Source organism: Berghia stephanieae, chromosome 2 (genome assembly GCF_034508935.2).
Source record: "Berghia stephanieae isolate SIO BIC M18660-M18661 chromosome 2, UCSD_Bste_1.3, whole genome shotgun sequence".
Taxonomy (NCBI): Eukaryota; Metazoa; Mollusca; class Gastropoda; order Nudibranchia; family Aeolidiidae; genus Berghia; species Berghia stephanieae.
This window is the reverse complement of record NC_088361.1, coordinates 31338751-31359379: the sequence shown is the minus strand read 5'-3', so window position 1 is coordinate 31359379 and position 20629 is coordinate 31338751. Positions and strand designations below refer to the sequence as shown.

At 35.1% G+C, this 20629-nt stretch overlaps 1 protein-coding gene across 6 annotated transcripts in view; it reads right to left on the bottom strand.

The window, feature by feature from the left end:
• Positions 1-1480: 1480 nt before the first annotated feature.
• LOC144964705 (nonsense-mediated mRNA decay factor SMG5-like) overlaps positions 1481-20629 on the bottom strand; it is a 53175-nt gene continuing 34026 nt past the window's right edge. For all 6 annotated transcript variants that reach the window (XM_078899239.1, XM_078899240.1, XM_078899243.1 and 3 more), the window contains exons 23-28: positions 20386-20445; positions 19161-19320; positions 6527-6617; positions 6019-6099; positions 3099-3262; positions 1481-1740 (exon numbers count right to left, since the gene is read on the bottom strand). In XM_078899239.1, coding sequence (XP_078755365.1) covers positions 1667-1740; positions 3099-3262; positions 6019-6099; positions 6527-6617; positions 19161-19320; positions 20386-20445 — 630 coding nt within the window. In that variant the 3' untranslated portion in view covers positions 1481-1666. The remainder of the gene's footprint in view (positions 1741-3098; positions 3263-6018; positions 6100-6526; positions 6618-19160; positions 19321-20385; positions 20446-20629) is intronic.

Sequence of the window (20629 nt, the reverse complement as noted above, 5' to 3'; positions counted from 1 at the left end):
TTACTAATCAAAAGGGTCATTAGATAAGTTGGCCTGGGTTTGAAATGAGACTGAATTTCGTTTGAATCCTAGTTTAATACATTGCAGTCCTGCTATAGCTGCTGACCTATTTTCTACTGAAGAGAGAAGTGATATTGATGTGACTCGGACTTCAAACTCTGGCTTCATCGAGGCCAAAATTCAATGTCACTGAACTCGATAGTGAAAACAATAAGATCTCATGTAAGTAAGGTTAATGTAAAATCAGCCACCTTAAAAAACCCAAAAAAAACCCAATAATAGTTAAAAAAGAAAACCCCCCAAAAAATCCCCCCCCCCCCCCCCCCCCTCCCCGAAACCCAAAACGACCTATTAAGTTCCTATCAGTTTGAAAATATCACTAATAAATTGAAATCCAAAGACCATTTGGATTGGATTGTATGTAAGCCATGGCTTTCCAAACTCACTTCAACTTTATGAAAATCAAAATCTTTGTACACAAGGTTCTAAGAAATGATGAAAGATTTTTTTTTCTCTTTTTCTATTTCGAATAACCATTAAAATGCAAATAGTGAGACACACTGTATAAAATAATCTCATAGGATGCACACAAATGTTTGGTTGGTAATTTGTTTTTCAGGTGTTTAGCCGTGTACAGGACACTTTTGTGTAAAAATCAACACCATAAAAATGGAAGATGATTGAAAGAGTGAATGAAAAAAGTAGATCTTAAATTATTTTTTAACAAGATAATTGCCAAAGAGGACACAATTGTTATGGTAATTACTTATCCGTCTATATACGAGTCAAAGTGAATATACTTAGCTGTTAGAAGCTATGGATTGTTAACAGTGTTGAACAAAAAATGAAGATAACAGCTTAAAAAAAAGAAGAAAGGAACAAAATGTGACATTCTGCGATCGTTTATCCCGCGTTTCTCCATTTCATCTGGATTTTACACAAAGCATTTCAGTTTTGATTGTCTTTCTTGTTGACCGAAGAAGGATTCTGAGCCCGAAACTTTCCACATTAAGTATTTTGTTCTTTTTTTTTTTCTTCTTTTTTTTTTGAAGCTGTTATATTCTTTGTTGTTCAATGTTTTATGTGTTTACGATATGATTACATATATATATATATAATCTGAGGAACTTGTCAATAATCAAACTATAAATCATCCATAAAAAACTTATAACTTATACAATGTGATGACAATCATAGCGATAAGTTTTAATCTGGCTTCATGAGCTTTTGCCAATGATAATTAGAAAAAAAATAAAGCCTTGGCTAAATATGACAGCTACTCCAGTAAAAACAGAATTAGCAAATTCATCTGCAGTGTCACAAATTCATGAAATGACTTCAGGTAAGTAAAAATAAGCTTGCACGCTTATCATCTATGTCTCTTTTTTAAACTTTACGTATCTGGAAATCCGCAGGGAAGAAGACTTTTTGTTGCTGTTGTGATCCGATTTCTACAATATCAATTTTCTGTCTCTTGCTGTTTTCTTTTGATTCCCATTGTGTTTACAGATTCCAGTTGTGTTTACATACATCATCCAGTCGTGAAATCACTGTTGGCAATGATTAATCACTACATAACAGTAGCAATAGGATATACGGTGTATACGTTGTTGTACGTAGTAGTAGAAGAATAAATTTGTAACCACACATATCCCTGGGCATCCCGTCAGCCCACTGATTGGTGCTGGAGAACTGATTTCCATTTCTGGAAGAAACTGGACACGGTTTCCACTGACACGCCTACAAAAAGAAAATTAAAAAAAGGTAGGAATGTTTTAATATGTTATATATGAACATTTATATTGATTTTATGCATTTGGGTAAAATACTCACAGCATCTGCCAGCTGCATATAACATACCAACTCACAAAATTGTGTGTAACCTTGAATGCTTATAGTTGGATTGATATAATTTAGTGAGAAGTAATCACCAATATGGCTGTCTAAAACAATGACAAAGAGCTGAGTGTTGTCAATTTCATTCTTCTGTAGAAGAACATTTACCATGCTCAATATACTTTAAAAGGTTTCACCTTTTCCTTCAGCAGGCATTGTGGAGCCAATTTCATTTTGTATAGTACCAGCTGCCTGTTAGGCATCTTCTTTGACTAGCACCCTTTATTTAAATAGCTGTCAGGTACTCATTCACACCTGAGTTAAGTGGGGTTTTGTGTACAAAGTGCAATATATTCAAACACAAAACATTGGGAACACATTATTTTTGCAATCATTATCATCCATCAGTCACTGACCAAACTCAACATTGCGTGACTTTTGTAAAAAGAGGAGACATCACATCACTTGAGTCATTAACATCATAATATTAAGGGAATGCGTATGTCACCCATTCTGTCCCTTAGGTGTGTCCAACACAGTAAAATACTATTATAAGGACAACTTGGACGTAAACAAGGCTTGATGGTTTCTATGAGTTAATGAAACTCACAAATCACACCAACCCATGCACACAAGCCATAACGCTTTGATGACAGTCCCGTGTGTTTCCATCCTTGTAATTATTATTTGGTTACCGATCAAGGGACTTAATTAGTCAGCAAATGCATTCACTCAATAGATAAAACTCCCTTTATTCTTCTCATTGGAAACTTTTCTGTCAAGCCTGAATTAAAAAAAACAAAAACAACCTAATCTAAAGCAATAGAGGATATACGTTACTTGCTCAGGGGGAAAAACCCAAACAAACAAAATGCTGAGGCAGGGATCAAACCTGAATTCTCTGAAGGATATAACAATTACTTGTTCCTTGTTCAATCAGCTATCTCACTCCTTAGTTTAGTGTTCATTAATTTTACAGTGAACAGTGCTCTGAAAATTTTATATCGTAGCAGTATATATCAAGAAAAAGAGTAATAAAAAAGTATATAAAGAAAAGTGAAAAAAAATAAATTTAAAAACAAAACTTTAAAAAGAAAAATCCCAAGATAAAAAACAAACCCCCATCCCCCCCCCCCCCCCCCCCAAAAAAAAAAAATAAATAAAAAAACAAACAAACCCAATGAAAAACAGTTTATTTTGATTATACATATCATATGTCATTGTCTATCACTGAAATTGGTATTTTGTCTGAATATACCAACCTTCCTGTTCCGCTTGTGTCTTGGCAGACTGGATGGATGGGTGTAGCGGTGCTTTGGTCAGTTGATGATGTCCAGTCAGAATGACCACCACCTTGTGTCCAGTGTTGAAACTCCCAGACTGCTGGGCCAGATAACGGCCACACCCAACCACCTCCAACATGTACCTGGAGATAAAAGTAGATTTGCATTTACAATTTAACGTCTTTCCAAAACATTCAAGGATTTAAAACTAGCTCCTTTTTGTGTTAAGATTTTTTTATGGTTCGCTGTTGAGGGGTCCTGAAAGCTCAGTTGGTAGAGCAATTGCTACATTAGCAAAGAGACTGGTATTGACTGCTGGTGCAAACGTGATTTTCTCTGACCTCACTGATAACCCAACAGTGATTGGATGCCTGCATCTGGGTGAAAAACTTTGCTATTAAGAATAGTGTCCTACCCAAAAGGTAGTAAACAATTGTTCATTTAACGCAATAGAAACCTAGATAAACCCCAGCTCCATGGGCCGTATATGACTCTAAAGGAGTGCTTACTTCAAGTGCTCGAACATTAAACACCTTATTGGTATGCTCTTAGAAAAAAAGCATTCTGCACTCATTTTCCTCTGTTCACCGAGACAGCAGTAATTAGGCTAATCGGTTTATAAGATTTATGGAAAGTAGTTTCACTTTCAGATAGATTTGTGTTCTCTCCAATGGGTAGCAAGCAATTGTTATTGTCCATTGAACCCTACAAAAACAGGGAAATACCCCTACAGCATGGGCTGTTTGGTTGTGGGTTTTTTTTTTTGTTTTTTTTTGAGAGCTCTATCAAATTGAGATACGCAAGATAATAAACAAATCAATGAAAAAGATAAATATATAAATCAACAATTAATTCAAATATAGATGAAATATAAACAGTAAATCAAACAGCTGATCAAATAAACCCAGGATACCACCCATGGCTCAATTACAAAAACCTCATTACACGACTTACTAAATCTAATGAGCAGTGAAATGGTGTCAGGTGGGTCAACTGTCAGATCATGCAGACTCCATACTACATGAAAGGAAGACAAAATGACCACTCCACCTGTTGCCTGGGAGGCGTGACGTCAGGGAAATGACATACTATACACTTAAAGTACAATGGTGGGGTAATGTGAGAGAGATGTGGGGCGAGTGAAATTGGAGCAGGCTGTGAAACACAGCTGGTGTGTTCAAGTCTAGTTTTACTCATTAACCCTTTACACGCCAGGTTCCATTTTAATCAAACATGATATCATTTTAAAAATTAAACCAATAAAAAAACAAACAAACAAAAAAAAAAAAACCCAACAAAAAAACATGTTTACCATCAGAGCAGTGACATCAATAATTTTTTTTTCTTTGTGATAGTGTGTGTGTGTGTGTGTGTGTGTGTGTGTGTGTGTGTGTGTGTGTATGTGTGTGTATGTGTACGCGCGTGGGTGTGTGTGTTTGTGAGTGAAATCATGCTGTGCATGGGGGTATTGATATTTTTTATATATGTACATGTCATTGTAATGCGCCCAGAGCCTGCATTATATAGCGGGAAAAGCTGCGCTTAACAAATGTGAATTATTATTATTATTATTATTATTATTATTATTATTATTATTATTATTATTATTATTATTATTATTATTATTATTATTATTATTATTATTATTATTATTATTCTCTGGAATTCTATCTTTTTTTCCTGCTGTCTTCGTCAAAACAGTTAGGCTTGTAGTCATGACACAATCACTTAGTTGGTGTGTGTGTATGGGTGTGTGTGTGTGGGTGGGGGGGGGGGGGGGGTACAGTTTGAAAGAAATTTAATTTTGCCATTAATATAATAATATAAGCTCATATTTCTTACATGTTAACAACATTAGAAGCTCAAGTGGCAGTGTAGTAACCTCAACTCAAAAAGTCTCTGAATAGAGATCCGTTTACAGTCATATAATATATTATATTCTGTTTCATGTTGTAATGTCCACCCAACCGTGAGTCACTCATTTAATTTGGTCTATTAATACATACTGACAGGGAGTATTTTGTGACAAGAATACGAATCACATGACATATGTTCAAAAGCAACTGTGACTATCCACTTACTGCTACAGTAACTAGGATCAACTCCACCCCCAGTCCAACAAATTGCTCCTGGCTTTTTTATTTTTTCTTAAAAGCCCTTTCGCTCCATGTGGAGCATAGGCCATCCAACACACTTTTCTCCATCCAACTCTCTCCAATGCCATCTTCTCTAGATCTCTCCAGGTGGTTCCATATCCCTTGAATATCCTCGTAAGTTAAATGCCTCCAGTTGTTTCTTGGCCGTCTCCTTCTCTTTCAGTGTCACAGGCTTGTATGTCTACATTACTTGTTGGCTTTCAGAGGATGTGACTAATTCATTCTCACTAGATCGAGGACAGAACAAGCTTCTAATTTGCCTTTTCCCCACAACTTCTCAGTGCTAATTCTCTATGGCTATATACATGTTAAAATTGGCATCAAACAGGAATTGAGAATAGTTTTAAATTTTTAGGGTTTTACGGCGCTTATAAAATGTTTTAATATGTCATTTCGACGCGAGTAAAAAGGGAGATGAAAGGATAAAAGTTGTAGATCAGAGGTTTAAAGTACCAAAGAAAAAGTAAGACAAAGGGGACTAATTCAAATAGGAACAAAAAAATTCCATGAGCAATCTATCAATTTGTCTACTTTAACATTACCTAAAAGTGCCACCAAGGCACAAGCAAAGGATAGGGGCAAACATTGTAAGTTTTAGTACCCCCCCCCCCCCCCCCCCCCCCAAAAAAAAAAAAAAAAAAAGAAAAAAAGATGAAGTTAAAATGTGATTTATATCACCGTATTATTATTGAGAAGGGCTATAAAAATTATTACTTTTTTATATTTTATTCCTAATTACTCACCATGCCTCCTTGTTTTTCTTCTTCAGGTGGCCAAAGTTTTGGTTGGAAAGTCGCTCTTTGGCTTTCTGAGCACGAATATATCTGCCAAAAAAAATGAAGAAAAGTAATTTTCATTCAAAATATATCAAATAACTAACATAACAACAATAACAACAACAATAACAACAACAATAATAATAATATTTCCCCAGATTAATCATGATCAATACGCTTAACCATAGTATATTTATTATTTATCCCACAGGCCATATGGAACCACATTTCCCTTTCATACAGTACCAGTCGTCCGTTTTGTAGAAACACTCTTACAATACACGTCACTGCCTATTGATTTGGCAGGTACTCAATCACACCTGATTCAAGCGGGGTAATGTGTATAAAGTGCCTTACTCAAAGACACAACGTCAGGACCATAATTTTTCACGATCACCGTCGCCGCATCCAGTCACTGAACACGCTTAACATTGTTTGACTTTTTGAGGGCCACCAAGCTCCACGCACACCTCACCTATTGCCTTTCCTGAGTTGTGCTTCCAGCCATCGGATGGTCTCTCTGGCACTGGAACTCTCTTTCTTCTGGAGGTCAAGCCTGTCCACGACTGGGGAAGTAAAAAACAAGAGAAACGCAATGTGTACATAAAGATGTGGTGTCCTGATAATATGTCATTGATTTAGATCTGACCCTTCACCTCAAATCGGTTCCGTGTCCGGGAGATCACGTTGCCCAAAAGTAAATTTTTATAGTATAAAACAAAGCCAAAAAAAAATAAAAAAAAAAAAAAAATAAAAAACTATTTCAGAAATCAGTTGTTTGTGTGTGTGTGTGTGTGGGGGGGGGGGGGGGGGGGGGGGGGGGCTTTCTATAGGTTTCATAAATTTTGATAACAAATTCAATATTTAAAATCTTGATAACCTCAACATAATACTGTTTTAGGACGTAAACAGACCTGCCTAGTATTACGAAAAAATTCGTAGTATTACGAACGTTTGGCTCTAATTTCAGAACTTCATGAGCATCTCTGTCATTAAAACTTATTGAAAATAAAAATTGATGCCAGACTGCATATTTTTAAGGATTTTGAAGCGTTATTTAATCTTTGTGAGGGTAAGTTGTTGATTTTTAATGTTAACTTATAGCGACCACAATTAATTCAAAAAAGAGGGTGGAGCAGGGACTTATGTTGATAATAACAAGATATGAAGTGAGTTGGACAGTGCCAGAAGACAATAATAATAGATAATAAACATTTCGCGTCGGAGATGGGGACTCCAACCCACGACCTTACTCGTACAACTCTGCCTGGCTGGGAAGAGCGACATAGAGTTTGAAACCACTTTTTTTTTTTTTTTGGGTGGAATGGTGGATAACTCAGACAGTGGAGCCACGCTCTCCCCGGCCAGGCGGAGTTGTCGTACCAGTAAGGTCGTGGGTTCGAGCCCCAATCGCCACCAGCGAAATTTGTATTCTCTTTTGTCTTCTGGCAATAACCTACTCACTTCATTTCTTGTTATTAGCGACTACAATTGTTATCTCCAAAAATTACAAGGTATGTGCTCGTAAGTCATATAATATCACATTTACATAATTTCTATCACTTTGCAAAAAACGAAAGTCGACCGCCTGCAAAAAAAAAAAAAAAAAAGAAAAAATGTATGGATCTTGCGTGATCAGTGTTCATAAATCCCTGTTTGACCCGTAGAGCAGTCGGTCAGCTCATCACTCCGTCGTCATTCATACCAGACCAATGATAAAAATCGCCTTAACTATCTCCACCCATTCACCAATACAGTAGAGGTTGTTGACCTCTAAATCTCGTGACAATCGAAATAACAGATTGGATGGAAATTATGGACGACTTCCGGCAAGCTTTTTATAAAAATTATTATTTTAGAAATTGGACATAAATGGCTATAACGTAAGGCAAATACGTGAATAAAGAACTTCAAAAAAGACTTTTTACGAATTAAGAGACATCATAATTTATCAATACTTGTATGCAGTAACAAAGTTTACTACTGGCAAAAAATTTAAAGCCTGTATAATCATTTTACGGCAAACCAGGTTTGCTTTTTGTTTGATTTTTTTTAATGTACCACTAAAATGTGAAGAGATGATAACTCTCCTTGGATTTAGAGTTTCATAACACATCAAGCCGAATGGATAAATGGGTTAAAGATGCGTACTGAGTGCTTTGCTACAACAAAAGGACTCAAAACTTGACCCGAATTTTACGGTTATTATAATAATAATATTATTGTCTTCTATCCTGTTAATGAACACAATCAACGTCGCTTTGGTTTGTTTCGAGACGAGACAGGCACACACAGTACAGATTCGACCAACACAAATACAATTCTGTACAACTCTGTACAATAACTCATCTGAATCATTCAATTTGTATAAACGTCTTTAATTTTTTTTTTTAATCTATTAATTATTCATTAAAAGAAGAAAGCAATACCATGCTCCGATTTCGGAGTTGGTAGTCGAGAAAAAACCCCAACCTAAATAAAGAAAATGCTCGAGTACCACGCAGTACAATCTGTCACACAATCTATTTCGTAGTTGGCCCAATCATTTAATATATATATATATATATATATATATATATATATATTTTAATGCCAAGGTGGGCCGAGAAAGAATAGAAGATATTGTGGGCCCACATGGTCTGGGAGACAAAAATGACAGAGGTGATCGTCTTATTCAATGGTGCCGTCAACATGATCTGACAATCACAAATACTTGGTCAACAAACCACAATAGAAGGAAGTGGACATGGAAAAGTCCTGGAGATGGAGTGAGAAACCAAATAGATTACATACTCATCAGCAAACGTTTCCGAAACTCGGTTTTGTATGCCAAATCTATGCCGGGGGCTGACTGTAACAGCGATCATATACCTGTGCTATGCCCCATACGAGTTAAATTGAAAATCTGCAAAAGAGCAAAGGCTAAACCTAAATACCAACTAGACATTCTCCGGGAGGAACAGAAGATACAAGAAAAATTTGAACTATCAGTAAGAAACAAGTTTGAAGTGCTTGGAGAACTAACAGATATAGAAGAGAAATATGAGCAGTTTAAAGACAGTGTTGCTGCATCATTAGAAGAAAATGTTCCAACCACACTTAAGTTGCAGAAGAAGAAATGGATTACTCCAGAGATATTAGAACTAATGAATGAGAGAAGAAAGGCCAAAAATCAGGAAGAAAAATACAAGACTCTGAACAGGCAGATAAAAAGAAAATGCAACGAAGCTAAAGAAGACTGGATAAATGAACAATGTCACTATATAATGTCCTGCAAAGAAAAAAATGGCAAATTCTTCCATCAGAAAATCAAAGAAGTGACAAACAAAACTAAATCAGGTGCTAAAAGTGGATGCATCAAAGACAAGCGTGGAAACACCATCATGGACAAAGACTGCATTCTAAACAGATGGTCAGAATATATTGAAGAACTTTTTTTTGATAATCGAGGAGAAATGCCTATGATAAAAGAACTGGAAGGGCCTTCTATAATGAAAGATGAAGTTAGGAACGTCATGAAAAGCATGAAAAATGGAAAAGCTGCAGGACCTGATGCCATAACAATTGAAGCCTTGACTGGCCTGGGTGAATGGGGGATTGAATTCATCACAAACCTTCTAAATCAAGTGTATGACACAGGAAAAATGCCAACTGATATGAAACGATCCATTTTTATAGCACTACCAAAAAAGCCAGGGGCAGTTGATTGTGAACAACACAGAACTATTAGCCTAATGAGCCACATCACAAAAATTCTTTTGAAGATAATTTTACTAAGAATAAGAAATAAAATACGACCTGAAATTGGGGAGATGCAATTTGGTTTTGTTGAGGACAAGGGTACCAGAAATGGAATATTCACATTATCAATGCTGATGGAAAGATGTATTGAAGTAAATAAAGATCTGTATATGTGTTTCATCGACTATTCAAAAGCCTTTGATAAAGTACAACACGAAAAACTATTCAAAATTCTATCATCCTTGGACATTGATGGTAAAGATTTAAGAATATTACGGAATTTGTACTGGGAACAAGAAGCAGCAATGCGTGTTGACAACGAACTAAGCAGTTTTACACCTATTAGAAGAGGAGTTAGGCAGGGGTGTGTTTTGTCTCCAGATTTATTCAACCTCTATAGTGAAATGATATTAAGAGATATCGAACATAAGAAGGGGGTGTGTATTGGAGGAAAGAATGTAACAAATCTGAGGTATGCAGATGATACGGTTCTACTGGCAGAATCTGAACATGAACTACAAGAATTACTGGATGTTGTAGTCAGGAGTAGTGAAAATATGGGACTGGAACTGAATATATCTAAAACAGAATGTATGACGGTATCTAAAAATAATAACCCACCAGCCTGTGTAATAACAAGCAGAGGACAAACAATACAACAAGTTGAATGTTTCAAATATTTAGGCTTCAATGTAACATCCAATGGAAAATCAGATTGTGAAATAAAGAAAAGAATAGGTATGGCGAAGAATGCATTCAACCAGCTGCATACAATTATGAAAAACAGGAATATTAGCATGAAAACAAAAATCAAAGTCCTGGATTGCTATGTACTGTCTGTGCTGCTATATGGTTGTGAGAGCTGGACCATAAACAAGACCATGGTTAAAAGACTGGAGGCAGTGGAAATGTGGTTTTACAGAAGAATGATGAGGGTGTCATGGATGGAAAGGAAAAGAAATGAAGAAATTTTAGAAATGGCAAACAGAAAAAGATCACTGATAACAAAAATCATCAAACGCCAAATGGAATTTTTAGGACACATTATCCGCCACCCTGGTTTGGAAATACTCGCCTTGACTGGAAAGATGAATGGAAAAAGAATAAGAGGAAGACAAAGAATAACGTATTTGAAAGGGATAAGAACTTGGACAGATGAAGCTGAGAAAGGTGGCGCTGCTTTAATAGAATTGGCAAGAGATAGATCAGCTTGGCGGAAGATGACCTCCGACGTCTGCTTCAGATATGGAACTACATGAGATGAGATATATATATATATATATATAATATATATATATATATATATATATATATATATATATATATATATATATATATATATATATATATATATATATATATATATATATATATATATATATACACGTTGGTGACATCAAAATAAGAGCCTTTTCTGTGTTACGTATGGGTAACATCGAAGATAATATAAAATATCACTTCAACAGAGCTTAATATCCCTAATACCTACGACGCACACTTTGTTAATTTAAAATGTATCCCATAAAGTTAAGATAGACGCAAACGGAGAGCTTCCACTTGGATACAGCCGAAGCTGCATGTCTCAAAGACTTTGCAAGTGGACGCTTTTCAGTCAGTCAGTCAGCTTTTCATTCATACTTTCATTCATTTATTCATTCATTCATTAATCCATCAATCTATTCATTCCATCATTCATTCGTTCACTCATGCATTCCTTTAATCACCCAAGTCAGGACCCCAGCTTCTATCACCTCGAGCCATCTAAACCCCCCTCCTGCCTCCTGCTCCACTCCGGTACAGGTTGACAAGGGGAAATAACTCAATTTGCTGTCCATCCATCTACCCCTGAGGCTAGTTAACACCCAGCACCGTAATACATAATAATGATGACATTTCTGGTTACCTCCTGCCGCGATAACACACAACGTACAACGCACAACACGAACACAAACCCGAAATCATCACACGGTTTTAATAATATCTCTCTCTCTCTCTCTCTCTCTCTCTCTCTCTCTCTCTCTCTCTCTCTCTCTCTCTCTCTCTCTCTCTCTCTCTCTCTCTCTCTCTTACATACACACACACACACACACACACACACACAAGGTTTTCAGGTAATACCTCCCATCACCTTTCTCCCGTTTCCATCAGATGTTTTACGTGGGGCGGTTTGGGTCTTTTCTAAAATATTTTTAATTACCTATATTAGGCAGTTTTAATCATTCTGTATCGTCATTATAAGTTAAAAAAAACAATATGGTGAAAAATATAAATTATCTGTGTTGATACCCGTTTTGCGATCTAATTTGGGGGTCTGGCATAAAAAAAAATATAACAATTTTGTGGCAAAGGAATGACCTCCATATTCTTCCCGCTTATCAACATTGTAGCATAGTGTCTCACCATGAGATATTTTACAGCTTTAGCTTATGGAATTTTTATTAGAACATTAGAAAGTTGAGAATCAAAATGACAAAATTTATAATTTGGAGTATAATTCAAAATACACATACGTTATCCGAAAAATCTCTCTATGGTGACATACTACATTATTTCTGTGATAACTATGGAAATATTCAATTTCATTGAATAGATTCTGAGAAATGTTTAACACAACATCCTATACCCTTAGAAAAAATGACATATTGAGAAAATAGCAAAATAGCTTTCCGTTTTTCACACTTTTCTTACTACCAGTACTCTTTTCGACTGTGTTTTTCGTGCCTTTATGGACTATTTTAAGAAGTTGGGCTTCAATAATATTATTTCTAAGATAATCAAATATCGTTTTCCACCAAAATCTCAAAATCAATTTTTTGAAGGATGTTCCTCATAATTAGACCCAAACGTAAAATAAGCAATATATTCACACACATCTGCTCGCCAGATGAAACGATTTGTGATGTAAATAATTGTTTTCCAATTGCATTGGAAGAATAAAACCAGTCTTGCGGGTGGACTGGATATATAAGTCCTTCAAAGCCATTAGGCCCATGGAGGCGGAGTTTATCCCGGTTTCTATAGCGTGAAACGGACGATAGTAACTGCTTGCTGCCCTTTGGATAGGACGCTAGTCTAGAGCAAAGTACCCAGCTACCCAATCACTGCTGAGTGGACAGGGGGGGGGGGAAGAAAAAAATCTAGACTACCCCCGGGATCGATCTTAGTTCCTTTAGGTGTGAAGCGAGTGCTCTACCAACTGAGGTATTGGGACCCCCGGGACTGGATACATATCTTGTATAATTGATCTTCCGGTTTCAGAGTGATGGTATCTTATTTTCTGGTCTAAATATATGCTGCTCGTCGATAAATATCACCCATCCTCGCTCTTTTACGTAACCTTCATAATCTGCCTATGACATCTTACTACTAATAAAAAATTACTCCATATTTTGATTCAATTTGTCATCTACTCATTATTAGTAGGTACTCCGAAAAACATTAATGTAAATGTTGCTGCTCGAAGCTCGAAGAAATAAATAATTATGTGAAATTGAAAGTAAGCTTCAATTTTATTACAAAAACAGATCAAATGAACGTTTCGGGTTTCCCCTTAATCAACAAAACAGGATGAATGAAACACCACAGATGAATGAGATAATGTGGTAGTGGCGTAGTTAAGATGATTTTCATTAACAAAAATCAGAGTTGAGGTTAAATTCTTTAATTCAATCGTTCGTATGAAGCCAGCTATATATTTGTCCGAGCGGACTTGAGGGTGTGTCATAAATTCAGCGTTTTTATTTATCAAAAAATGTACCGGTTTATTGCATCAACGAGACCCAAAAGGAATTTTTATCAGTTAAGCCTAAAATTGAATTCGAGCAACAGATTGGTTCATTCCGACATTATACCGCTTTGAGACGAGGGGTCACATTTATAAGTAATAACTGCACGTTCGTCTACTTTGACGAGTAACCAACATTCCTGAAAGACTTTGTATTTCATTGGTTTTATTATTTATTTCTTGCCACTTAAATCTGTTAACAAAACATAAATAAGCCGTCTGGGTCAGAAAATCGCCAGTTTGTTTTCCCCAAAAATGCTAAACGACAGAACTGAAAAAAGTCGCTATAATAAATGCCAGATTGGTGAGAGAATTAAAATCCCAGTTACGATAACATGCATATTTCAATAAAAGTAAAACCATATTCTCTCAATCAGGTAGAAAATCAACTATTATTATAACGATCAAAGGGAGACAAAGTTAAAAATTAATATTATGGAGAAATAACCGTGTAGAAAAAGCAATAATACGCTTCAACAGTCGTAACGTCACTTCTCTCGTAATGACGCATGGTAACTTAGTAACTGGCTCTAAACTATCGGAACAATGGCGGACGCCCTTATCAAACATTTCTCCGACGAGCATAAAAGCGTATCGAGAGGAAAAAAACACTATAAAAAATCTGATCATGTTTTGACTTTTACACATTCTGATCACAAGACATATGAAAAGTTCTAGCCAGCATGAAGAATAAAAGGTACCGATTTTCTTTGTTTCGAACCACGATGGCCGCCGTTGCTGGGCGACGTGACATCAGACTATTGAATTCAATTACAGTTAAAATAGAAGGAAATGGAAAAAGACAAAGAATGTCAAATTATACAGGTAAGTAAACCCACAATACCATCCCCAATATACTGCCGTTCTCTGAAAGAAAAAACAAACAATACCCCCCCCCCCCCCCAAAAAAAAAAAAAGCAAACAAAAAAAAAACAAAACAAAAAAAAAACAAAAAAAAAAAAAAAAAAACAAAACAAACAAAAGCAAACCACGTTTATTGGCCAGAAAAAACTGTCCATTAAATATTGATCGATTAAAATGATTCTCATTTTGTCTAAAACACATAGAAAATGTTTTGTTTTTTTTTTTTTGTGGCCATTAAAATTATTTTAATCGATTGATATTTGAAAGACGGGTTTTCTGGCCACAAAAATTTCTTTTTTTTCTTTCTTTCTTTTTCTTCAGAGTACGGCAGTATACCGGTACCCTAGCTTATCGCCTGTTTGTTGACACGCGAACTTAATCACATTCTTTATAAATCTATTCTGAAAAGACAAATTAAGCCAAAATTCCAAAAAAATGTTATAGTGCGAAGCTTTTGGGATTTGACAATATAAAGTGCCAAGCTGGCAAAATAGTCGAACTAGCTCATAAAACCCATCATGACATCATGAAAACACATTTTGTCAGTATCGTGACGTCATCGACTATAACAGGCAATGACAAGTGTCTAGTTGGTCAGCAGACGAGAAGAGGACGAGACGAGACTAGACGAGATGACACCAGACGACAGGTGTTTTGGTGTGACTTGGTAATATGACAATGCGTGACACAGACTGATGGGAAAATGGAAAGGAAAGGACACTGGTGGCTATGGATATATTAAATGACGATTTCATGCGTAATAATATTTAAACAGCACTACACTTGATGGTTGTCTTTAGGCGGTTTAAGGCGTTTGCGATACTTTTAGGTCATTTAGGCGATAAGTACTGTACTTGATTTATTTTGAGAAGAGTCACCTACTAAGTTTCTGATCAAGATGCTTCTTAGTGAAACGACTCTGATGCCTTGGCTACTTTGTGTTCATAATCTTGTGCGATGAAGCTGAACCGTTCTAAGGCTTTTAGTTTGTTTTCATCGTGAAATATTTTTTTTAGTTGATTGTGACAAGCGTTGATGAATGTGGTCCTCTTCTGAATAAATAGTTATCCATATTTTGGCCAACAACAACATCAACAAAAACAACATCTACAACACCACCACCACCATCATTATCGTCGTCGTCGTCACCATCATCATCATCATCATTATACGCTAACATAAATTTGGTTTCGAATGTTAGACGGAATGCAAATATTAAAGTACATAATCAAATCGGCCGTGGAACCGCAGACAGTTAGGACATTTCTTCTCACCATCTGGATAGGACATGAATCTAAAAGGATGGAATCCAGGCCTCATATGTTGCAATACATCAGTACTGTGGATGTGTGTATCAGAGTGTAAATAATATATGAGTGAACGCTTGACATACAGAAATCATATAAAGCTACTGACATGACAGGCTCATGACAAAACACTTAAAAAAAAAAAAATTGGCCACAAAACGTTAACTTTAAATTTCGATCGATTGTCAAAAAGCCTCAAACAAAACGGTTATTTTTAGTCTCAGGTTTGAAACGTTTCGACAAATTGAGGGTCATTTAATCGATCAATATTTAAAGTAAACATTTTCTGACCAAATTGAATAAATTTTTTTTTTTAAAAAGGTGTTAAGTCAGTGTCCGGTAGAATTGTCTATAGCATCGCATATGTACATAATAATCAACTTGGCAATCTCTTTTGACAGATAATGGTTGACATCACAAATCTGTTTGTTGTCACCTTTTTCGTCTGAAAACCATGAAACTGATCATCAGCTTTCACCATTCATTCATTCATTCATTCATTCATTCTCCAACAATGAATTATAATTCGGTCAAACGTCAGCCTTGTGACTACAGCCGTTGCATCCATTTTGTATTATTTTGCCAGTCAAAGCCAGTGAACCTTTGGACAGTTTTAAATGACAAGTGGGCTATCGCAAAAGAAAAATTTTTAAAAAATGAAAGAAAAGAAGTTAAGAATTCAAAACTCATATGTTCACTTTCTCTCTAATAATAATAATAATAATAATAATAATAATAATAATAATAATAATAATAATAATAATAATAATAATAATAATAATAATAATAATAATAATAATAATAATAAGGTCAGTCCGTTTCGATCCGCAATATAATATGTTTAAGGTAAAACCTTATAATCTTTTTTTTTTTTTTAAATGAATGACTCTTAAGTTAAAAACTGTTTAATATACTAAAAAATGGCTTCCAAGTAACTTATAGGAAAAAAAAAAAAAAAAAAAAAAACCAAAAAAAAAAACAAACAAAAAAAAAATTAAAAAAAGAAAAAAGAAAAAAAAAAGGAAGAAAAAAAAGGAAAAAAATAAATGAAAGAACAGGCCTACTTGACCTTTTAACAGTTCACTTGTTGAAGAATCGTGTGCACACGATAATCAACTTGGCTATCTCTTTTGATAGATTGTGGCTGTTTGTTGTCTTTCATTTTCTCTCATAAAAAAAATTAATAAATTAAAATTACCAGTTATGAAAGTGATCAGATCTCACGTTTCAGTCTGAAAACAGGTCAAACTTTGTGTCTTCATCCCTTGCATCCATTCTACATACTTACTACTTATTCCATCAGAGGTCGACTGGAAATGACTCACATTTCATCACGGTCTTTAATCAGTCACGTTGCATATTTCACTTATTGTTATCCAACTCCAGCTCTTGATGTCTCGCCACGATCTTGGGGGGACGGCCTCTTGGCCTTTTGCCCTCTACCTTTCCTTCGGCGATGGTTTTACAAGCAGTGTTTAGTCGTTTAGTTGGACCAATCCAAAGTATTTCATATCCTGATCTGTTTTCAATGGGAGCGATCTATATTCAGGTTTTCGTCCAGCCAAGTCATCAATCACATGATTTGTTGATGTCCAACGATTGGATATTTCTTAACAAATGTAATCACGCTGCATTGTTTACAAAAGTTATAAACATGCCCATGTGTCAAGCTGAATAAAATGACCAATCGTGATGTTAGATATTTAAACAGCTGTGAACACTTTTCACTAAGTGGGTCACTTGGAGCACATTTTGCAATGTGACCAATGACCTCGAGCACATGGAAAGGTAATATAGATCATGCCCATTGATTCTATGCGTTTATTTAAAAAAAACCCAAAAAAACTCACAACATCCGCCAGTCGGATATAACGTACCAACACACTACAATATGCGTAACCTTGAAAGTTTATATAGATAGTATGCGCTTGGCTAAGAAGCTCATAACATTGCCATCCGGAAGTATAACGGACCAACACACAAAACTGTGTGTATCCATGAACGTTTATAGTCGGGTTAATACAGTTTAGTGAGAACAACTCACAAACGCGGATGGCAAAAACAATAACAAAGGCCTGAGTGACGTCATCTGCATACTATCTATAGTCTGATAGGTGGAATTTACTGAGAACTACTCATTAAAATGTCTGGCTTAAGACAATAACAACGAGTTGAATGACGTCAATTTTGTTCTATATATAGATAGTTCGAAGATGAAGTCACTCTGGTCTTTGTTATTGTTTTTTTGCCATCCGCGTTTATGAGTAGTTCTCACTAAACTGTATTAATCAGACTATAAACGTTCATGGATACACACAGTTTTGTGTGTTGGTCGTTATACTTCCGGATGGCAATGTTATGAGCTTCTTAGCCAAGCGTATACTATCTATAGTTCCGAGCGCAGGTTCAGAATATACTCACGGTTTGTTTTCTTTTGTGGAGGGTTCTTGTGTCAGTCTATATGTTAACGATGGCTACGCTATAACGACAAAACTATGTGTCACCTTGAACGTTAAAAGTCTGAATTGATATAATTTTATCACCAAAATGTCTGTCTAAAAACAATAAAACAAGAGCTGAGTGACGTCAATTTCGTTCCTTCTATAAATAACAACGAAAATGATGTCAATCGGTTTTTGTGTTTAGCCAGCCGTTTTGATGAGTAGTTCTCACTAAATTGCATTAATCAGACTATAAACGTTTAAGGTTACACATAGTTTTGTGTGCTGATACGTTATATCAGACTGGCTGATGTTATGGGCTTTTTAATTGAGAGCAAAACATCAATTGCTTTTGGTCAGTGTCAGGCTATGAGGTTAGTAAGGCGACGGTCAGCACCCAGTTTGTGAGCATTATTCATAATATTTTGACGTACCAATGAGCGGATACTACCGTTACACTGACTTACACCGAAATAAAAACCCAAAACATAACAAACAAACAAACACACAAACAAAAAGATGATCTCTCCCCCCCACGCCCCTCAAAAGAAAAAACAAAAAAAAAAACCCCCCCCCCCCCCCCCCCCCCCAAACAACCCCAAGAAACAACAAAAAACAAACAAAACAACAAAAAATAAGCAGAAGAAAGCCACTTTCCATATCATTTTGGCTGAAAAATGACATTCTTCATAAATCGATAAATTCAGCAGATGAACTTCAATTCGTCACTAAGTCTCTCACCTGGTGCTTCTGAGAGGTCAAAAAATATCCTTCTAAAGTCTTAAGTGAACTACTTTATGATTTGATTGTTTGAGACGGGCCAATGCCTATTCAATAAATATTTCAAAGTTCAAAGTACTTATATGACAAGTCGAAAGTCATCTAAATCGATCGATGGATAAAGTAAAAAATATTTCCCACAAAAATGAAAAAAAAAAGTGTTATGATGAGTGAACGTCATTGCAAGCTTACCTGTCAATGGAATCACAATGATGCAGCGAGCAGTGTCCGCCAGTTCCTTGATGTTGTTGAGGTGGGCACACAGTGCCTCCGCATCCACCAGGACGTAAGGCGGAAAGAGAGACTGGTTGTCTGAACTTTGCACACTTCCCTCCAGCTCACTCACCTCAGCCTGTGTTTGTGACGTGTCAGAAGTCACAATCATGATTACAAACAATGACAAGTCAGTTGTTAACAGCACAGGTTAGTGTGAAACTAAAAAGGTATGTGAAGGGTAATATTTGATTGTTTGTTATAAAGGGTTTAACAGCGCATGCGATACATTTCGGTCATTTCAGCGCCAGTAAAAAGGAAGAAAATGGGATATTCGAGAAAGTTATAGATTTACAATTGAAAGAAAAAAAAAAGTAAGACAAAAGGGGAATTGGTTCAAATATGGAACAGATGTATATTTCAGGAGCATACCATCAATATACTTAGTTTGAGATCACCTCAAAGTCTCATCCAGATACCAGCACAGGATCCCACCAAGAGAAATACACTCATATGTTTACAAACCATTCTACATTCAATACAAAACAAAATGTAACAATTCATATCAGAGAGGTGAATTAAAAGAAAAAAAATATCTCCCAAAACAAATACTAGTATGCATTTGACTGCTTCCCTTTCTGCCAAGGACTCCGGCAAGGAAACCAAGAAATCTCATTTCAAGACAAAGACAGAGCAACTTAGTAAACATTATAGGGGGGAAGGTAGCCACAAGTAACCTCGTGCCCACCATGGTAATAAAATAATAATAATAATAATAATAATAATAATAATAATAATAATAATAATAATAATAATAATAATAACAACATGAACAATAATAATAATAACAACATGAACAATAATAATAATAATAATAATAATAATAATAATAATAATAATAATAATAATAATAATAATAATAATAATAATAATAATAATAATAATAATAATATAATAATAATAATAACAATAATAATAATAATAATAATAATAATAATAATAATAATAATAATAATAATAATAATAATAATAATAATAATAATAATAATAATAATAATAATAATAATAATAATTATAATTATTATTATAATAATTTTTGACACGTCAGAGCTCATTTTGACCAATCGCTAGATGAATATAAAGTTTGTAGGAAACAATGAAAAAAACGTATTTGATTAATGCCATTAAATCAACACACACTGACCTGTAATCTTAGTTGAGCCATATCTCTCATCAGCTGGTTACGTCTGTTTTCTGTGTCTCGCTGAAAGAGAGGGAACACGAATAAACAAATAAATAAATAAATAAATAAATAAATAAATAAATAAATAAATAAATAGATAGATAGATAGATAGATAGATAGATAGATAGATAGATAGATATAGATAGATAGATAATAAATAGACAGATAAATAAATAAATAAATAAATAAATAAATAAATAAATA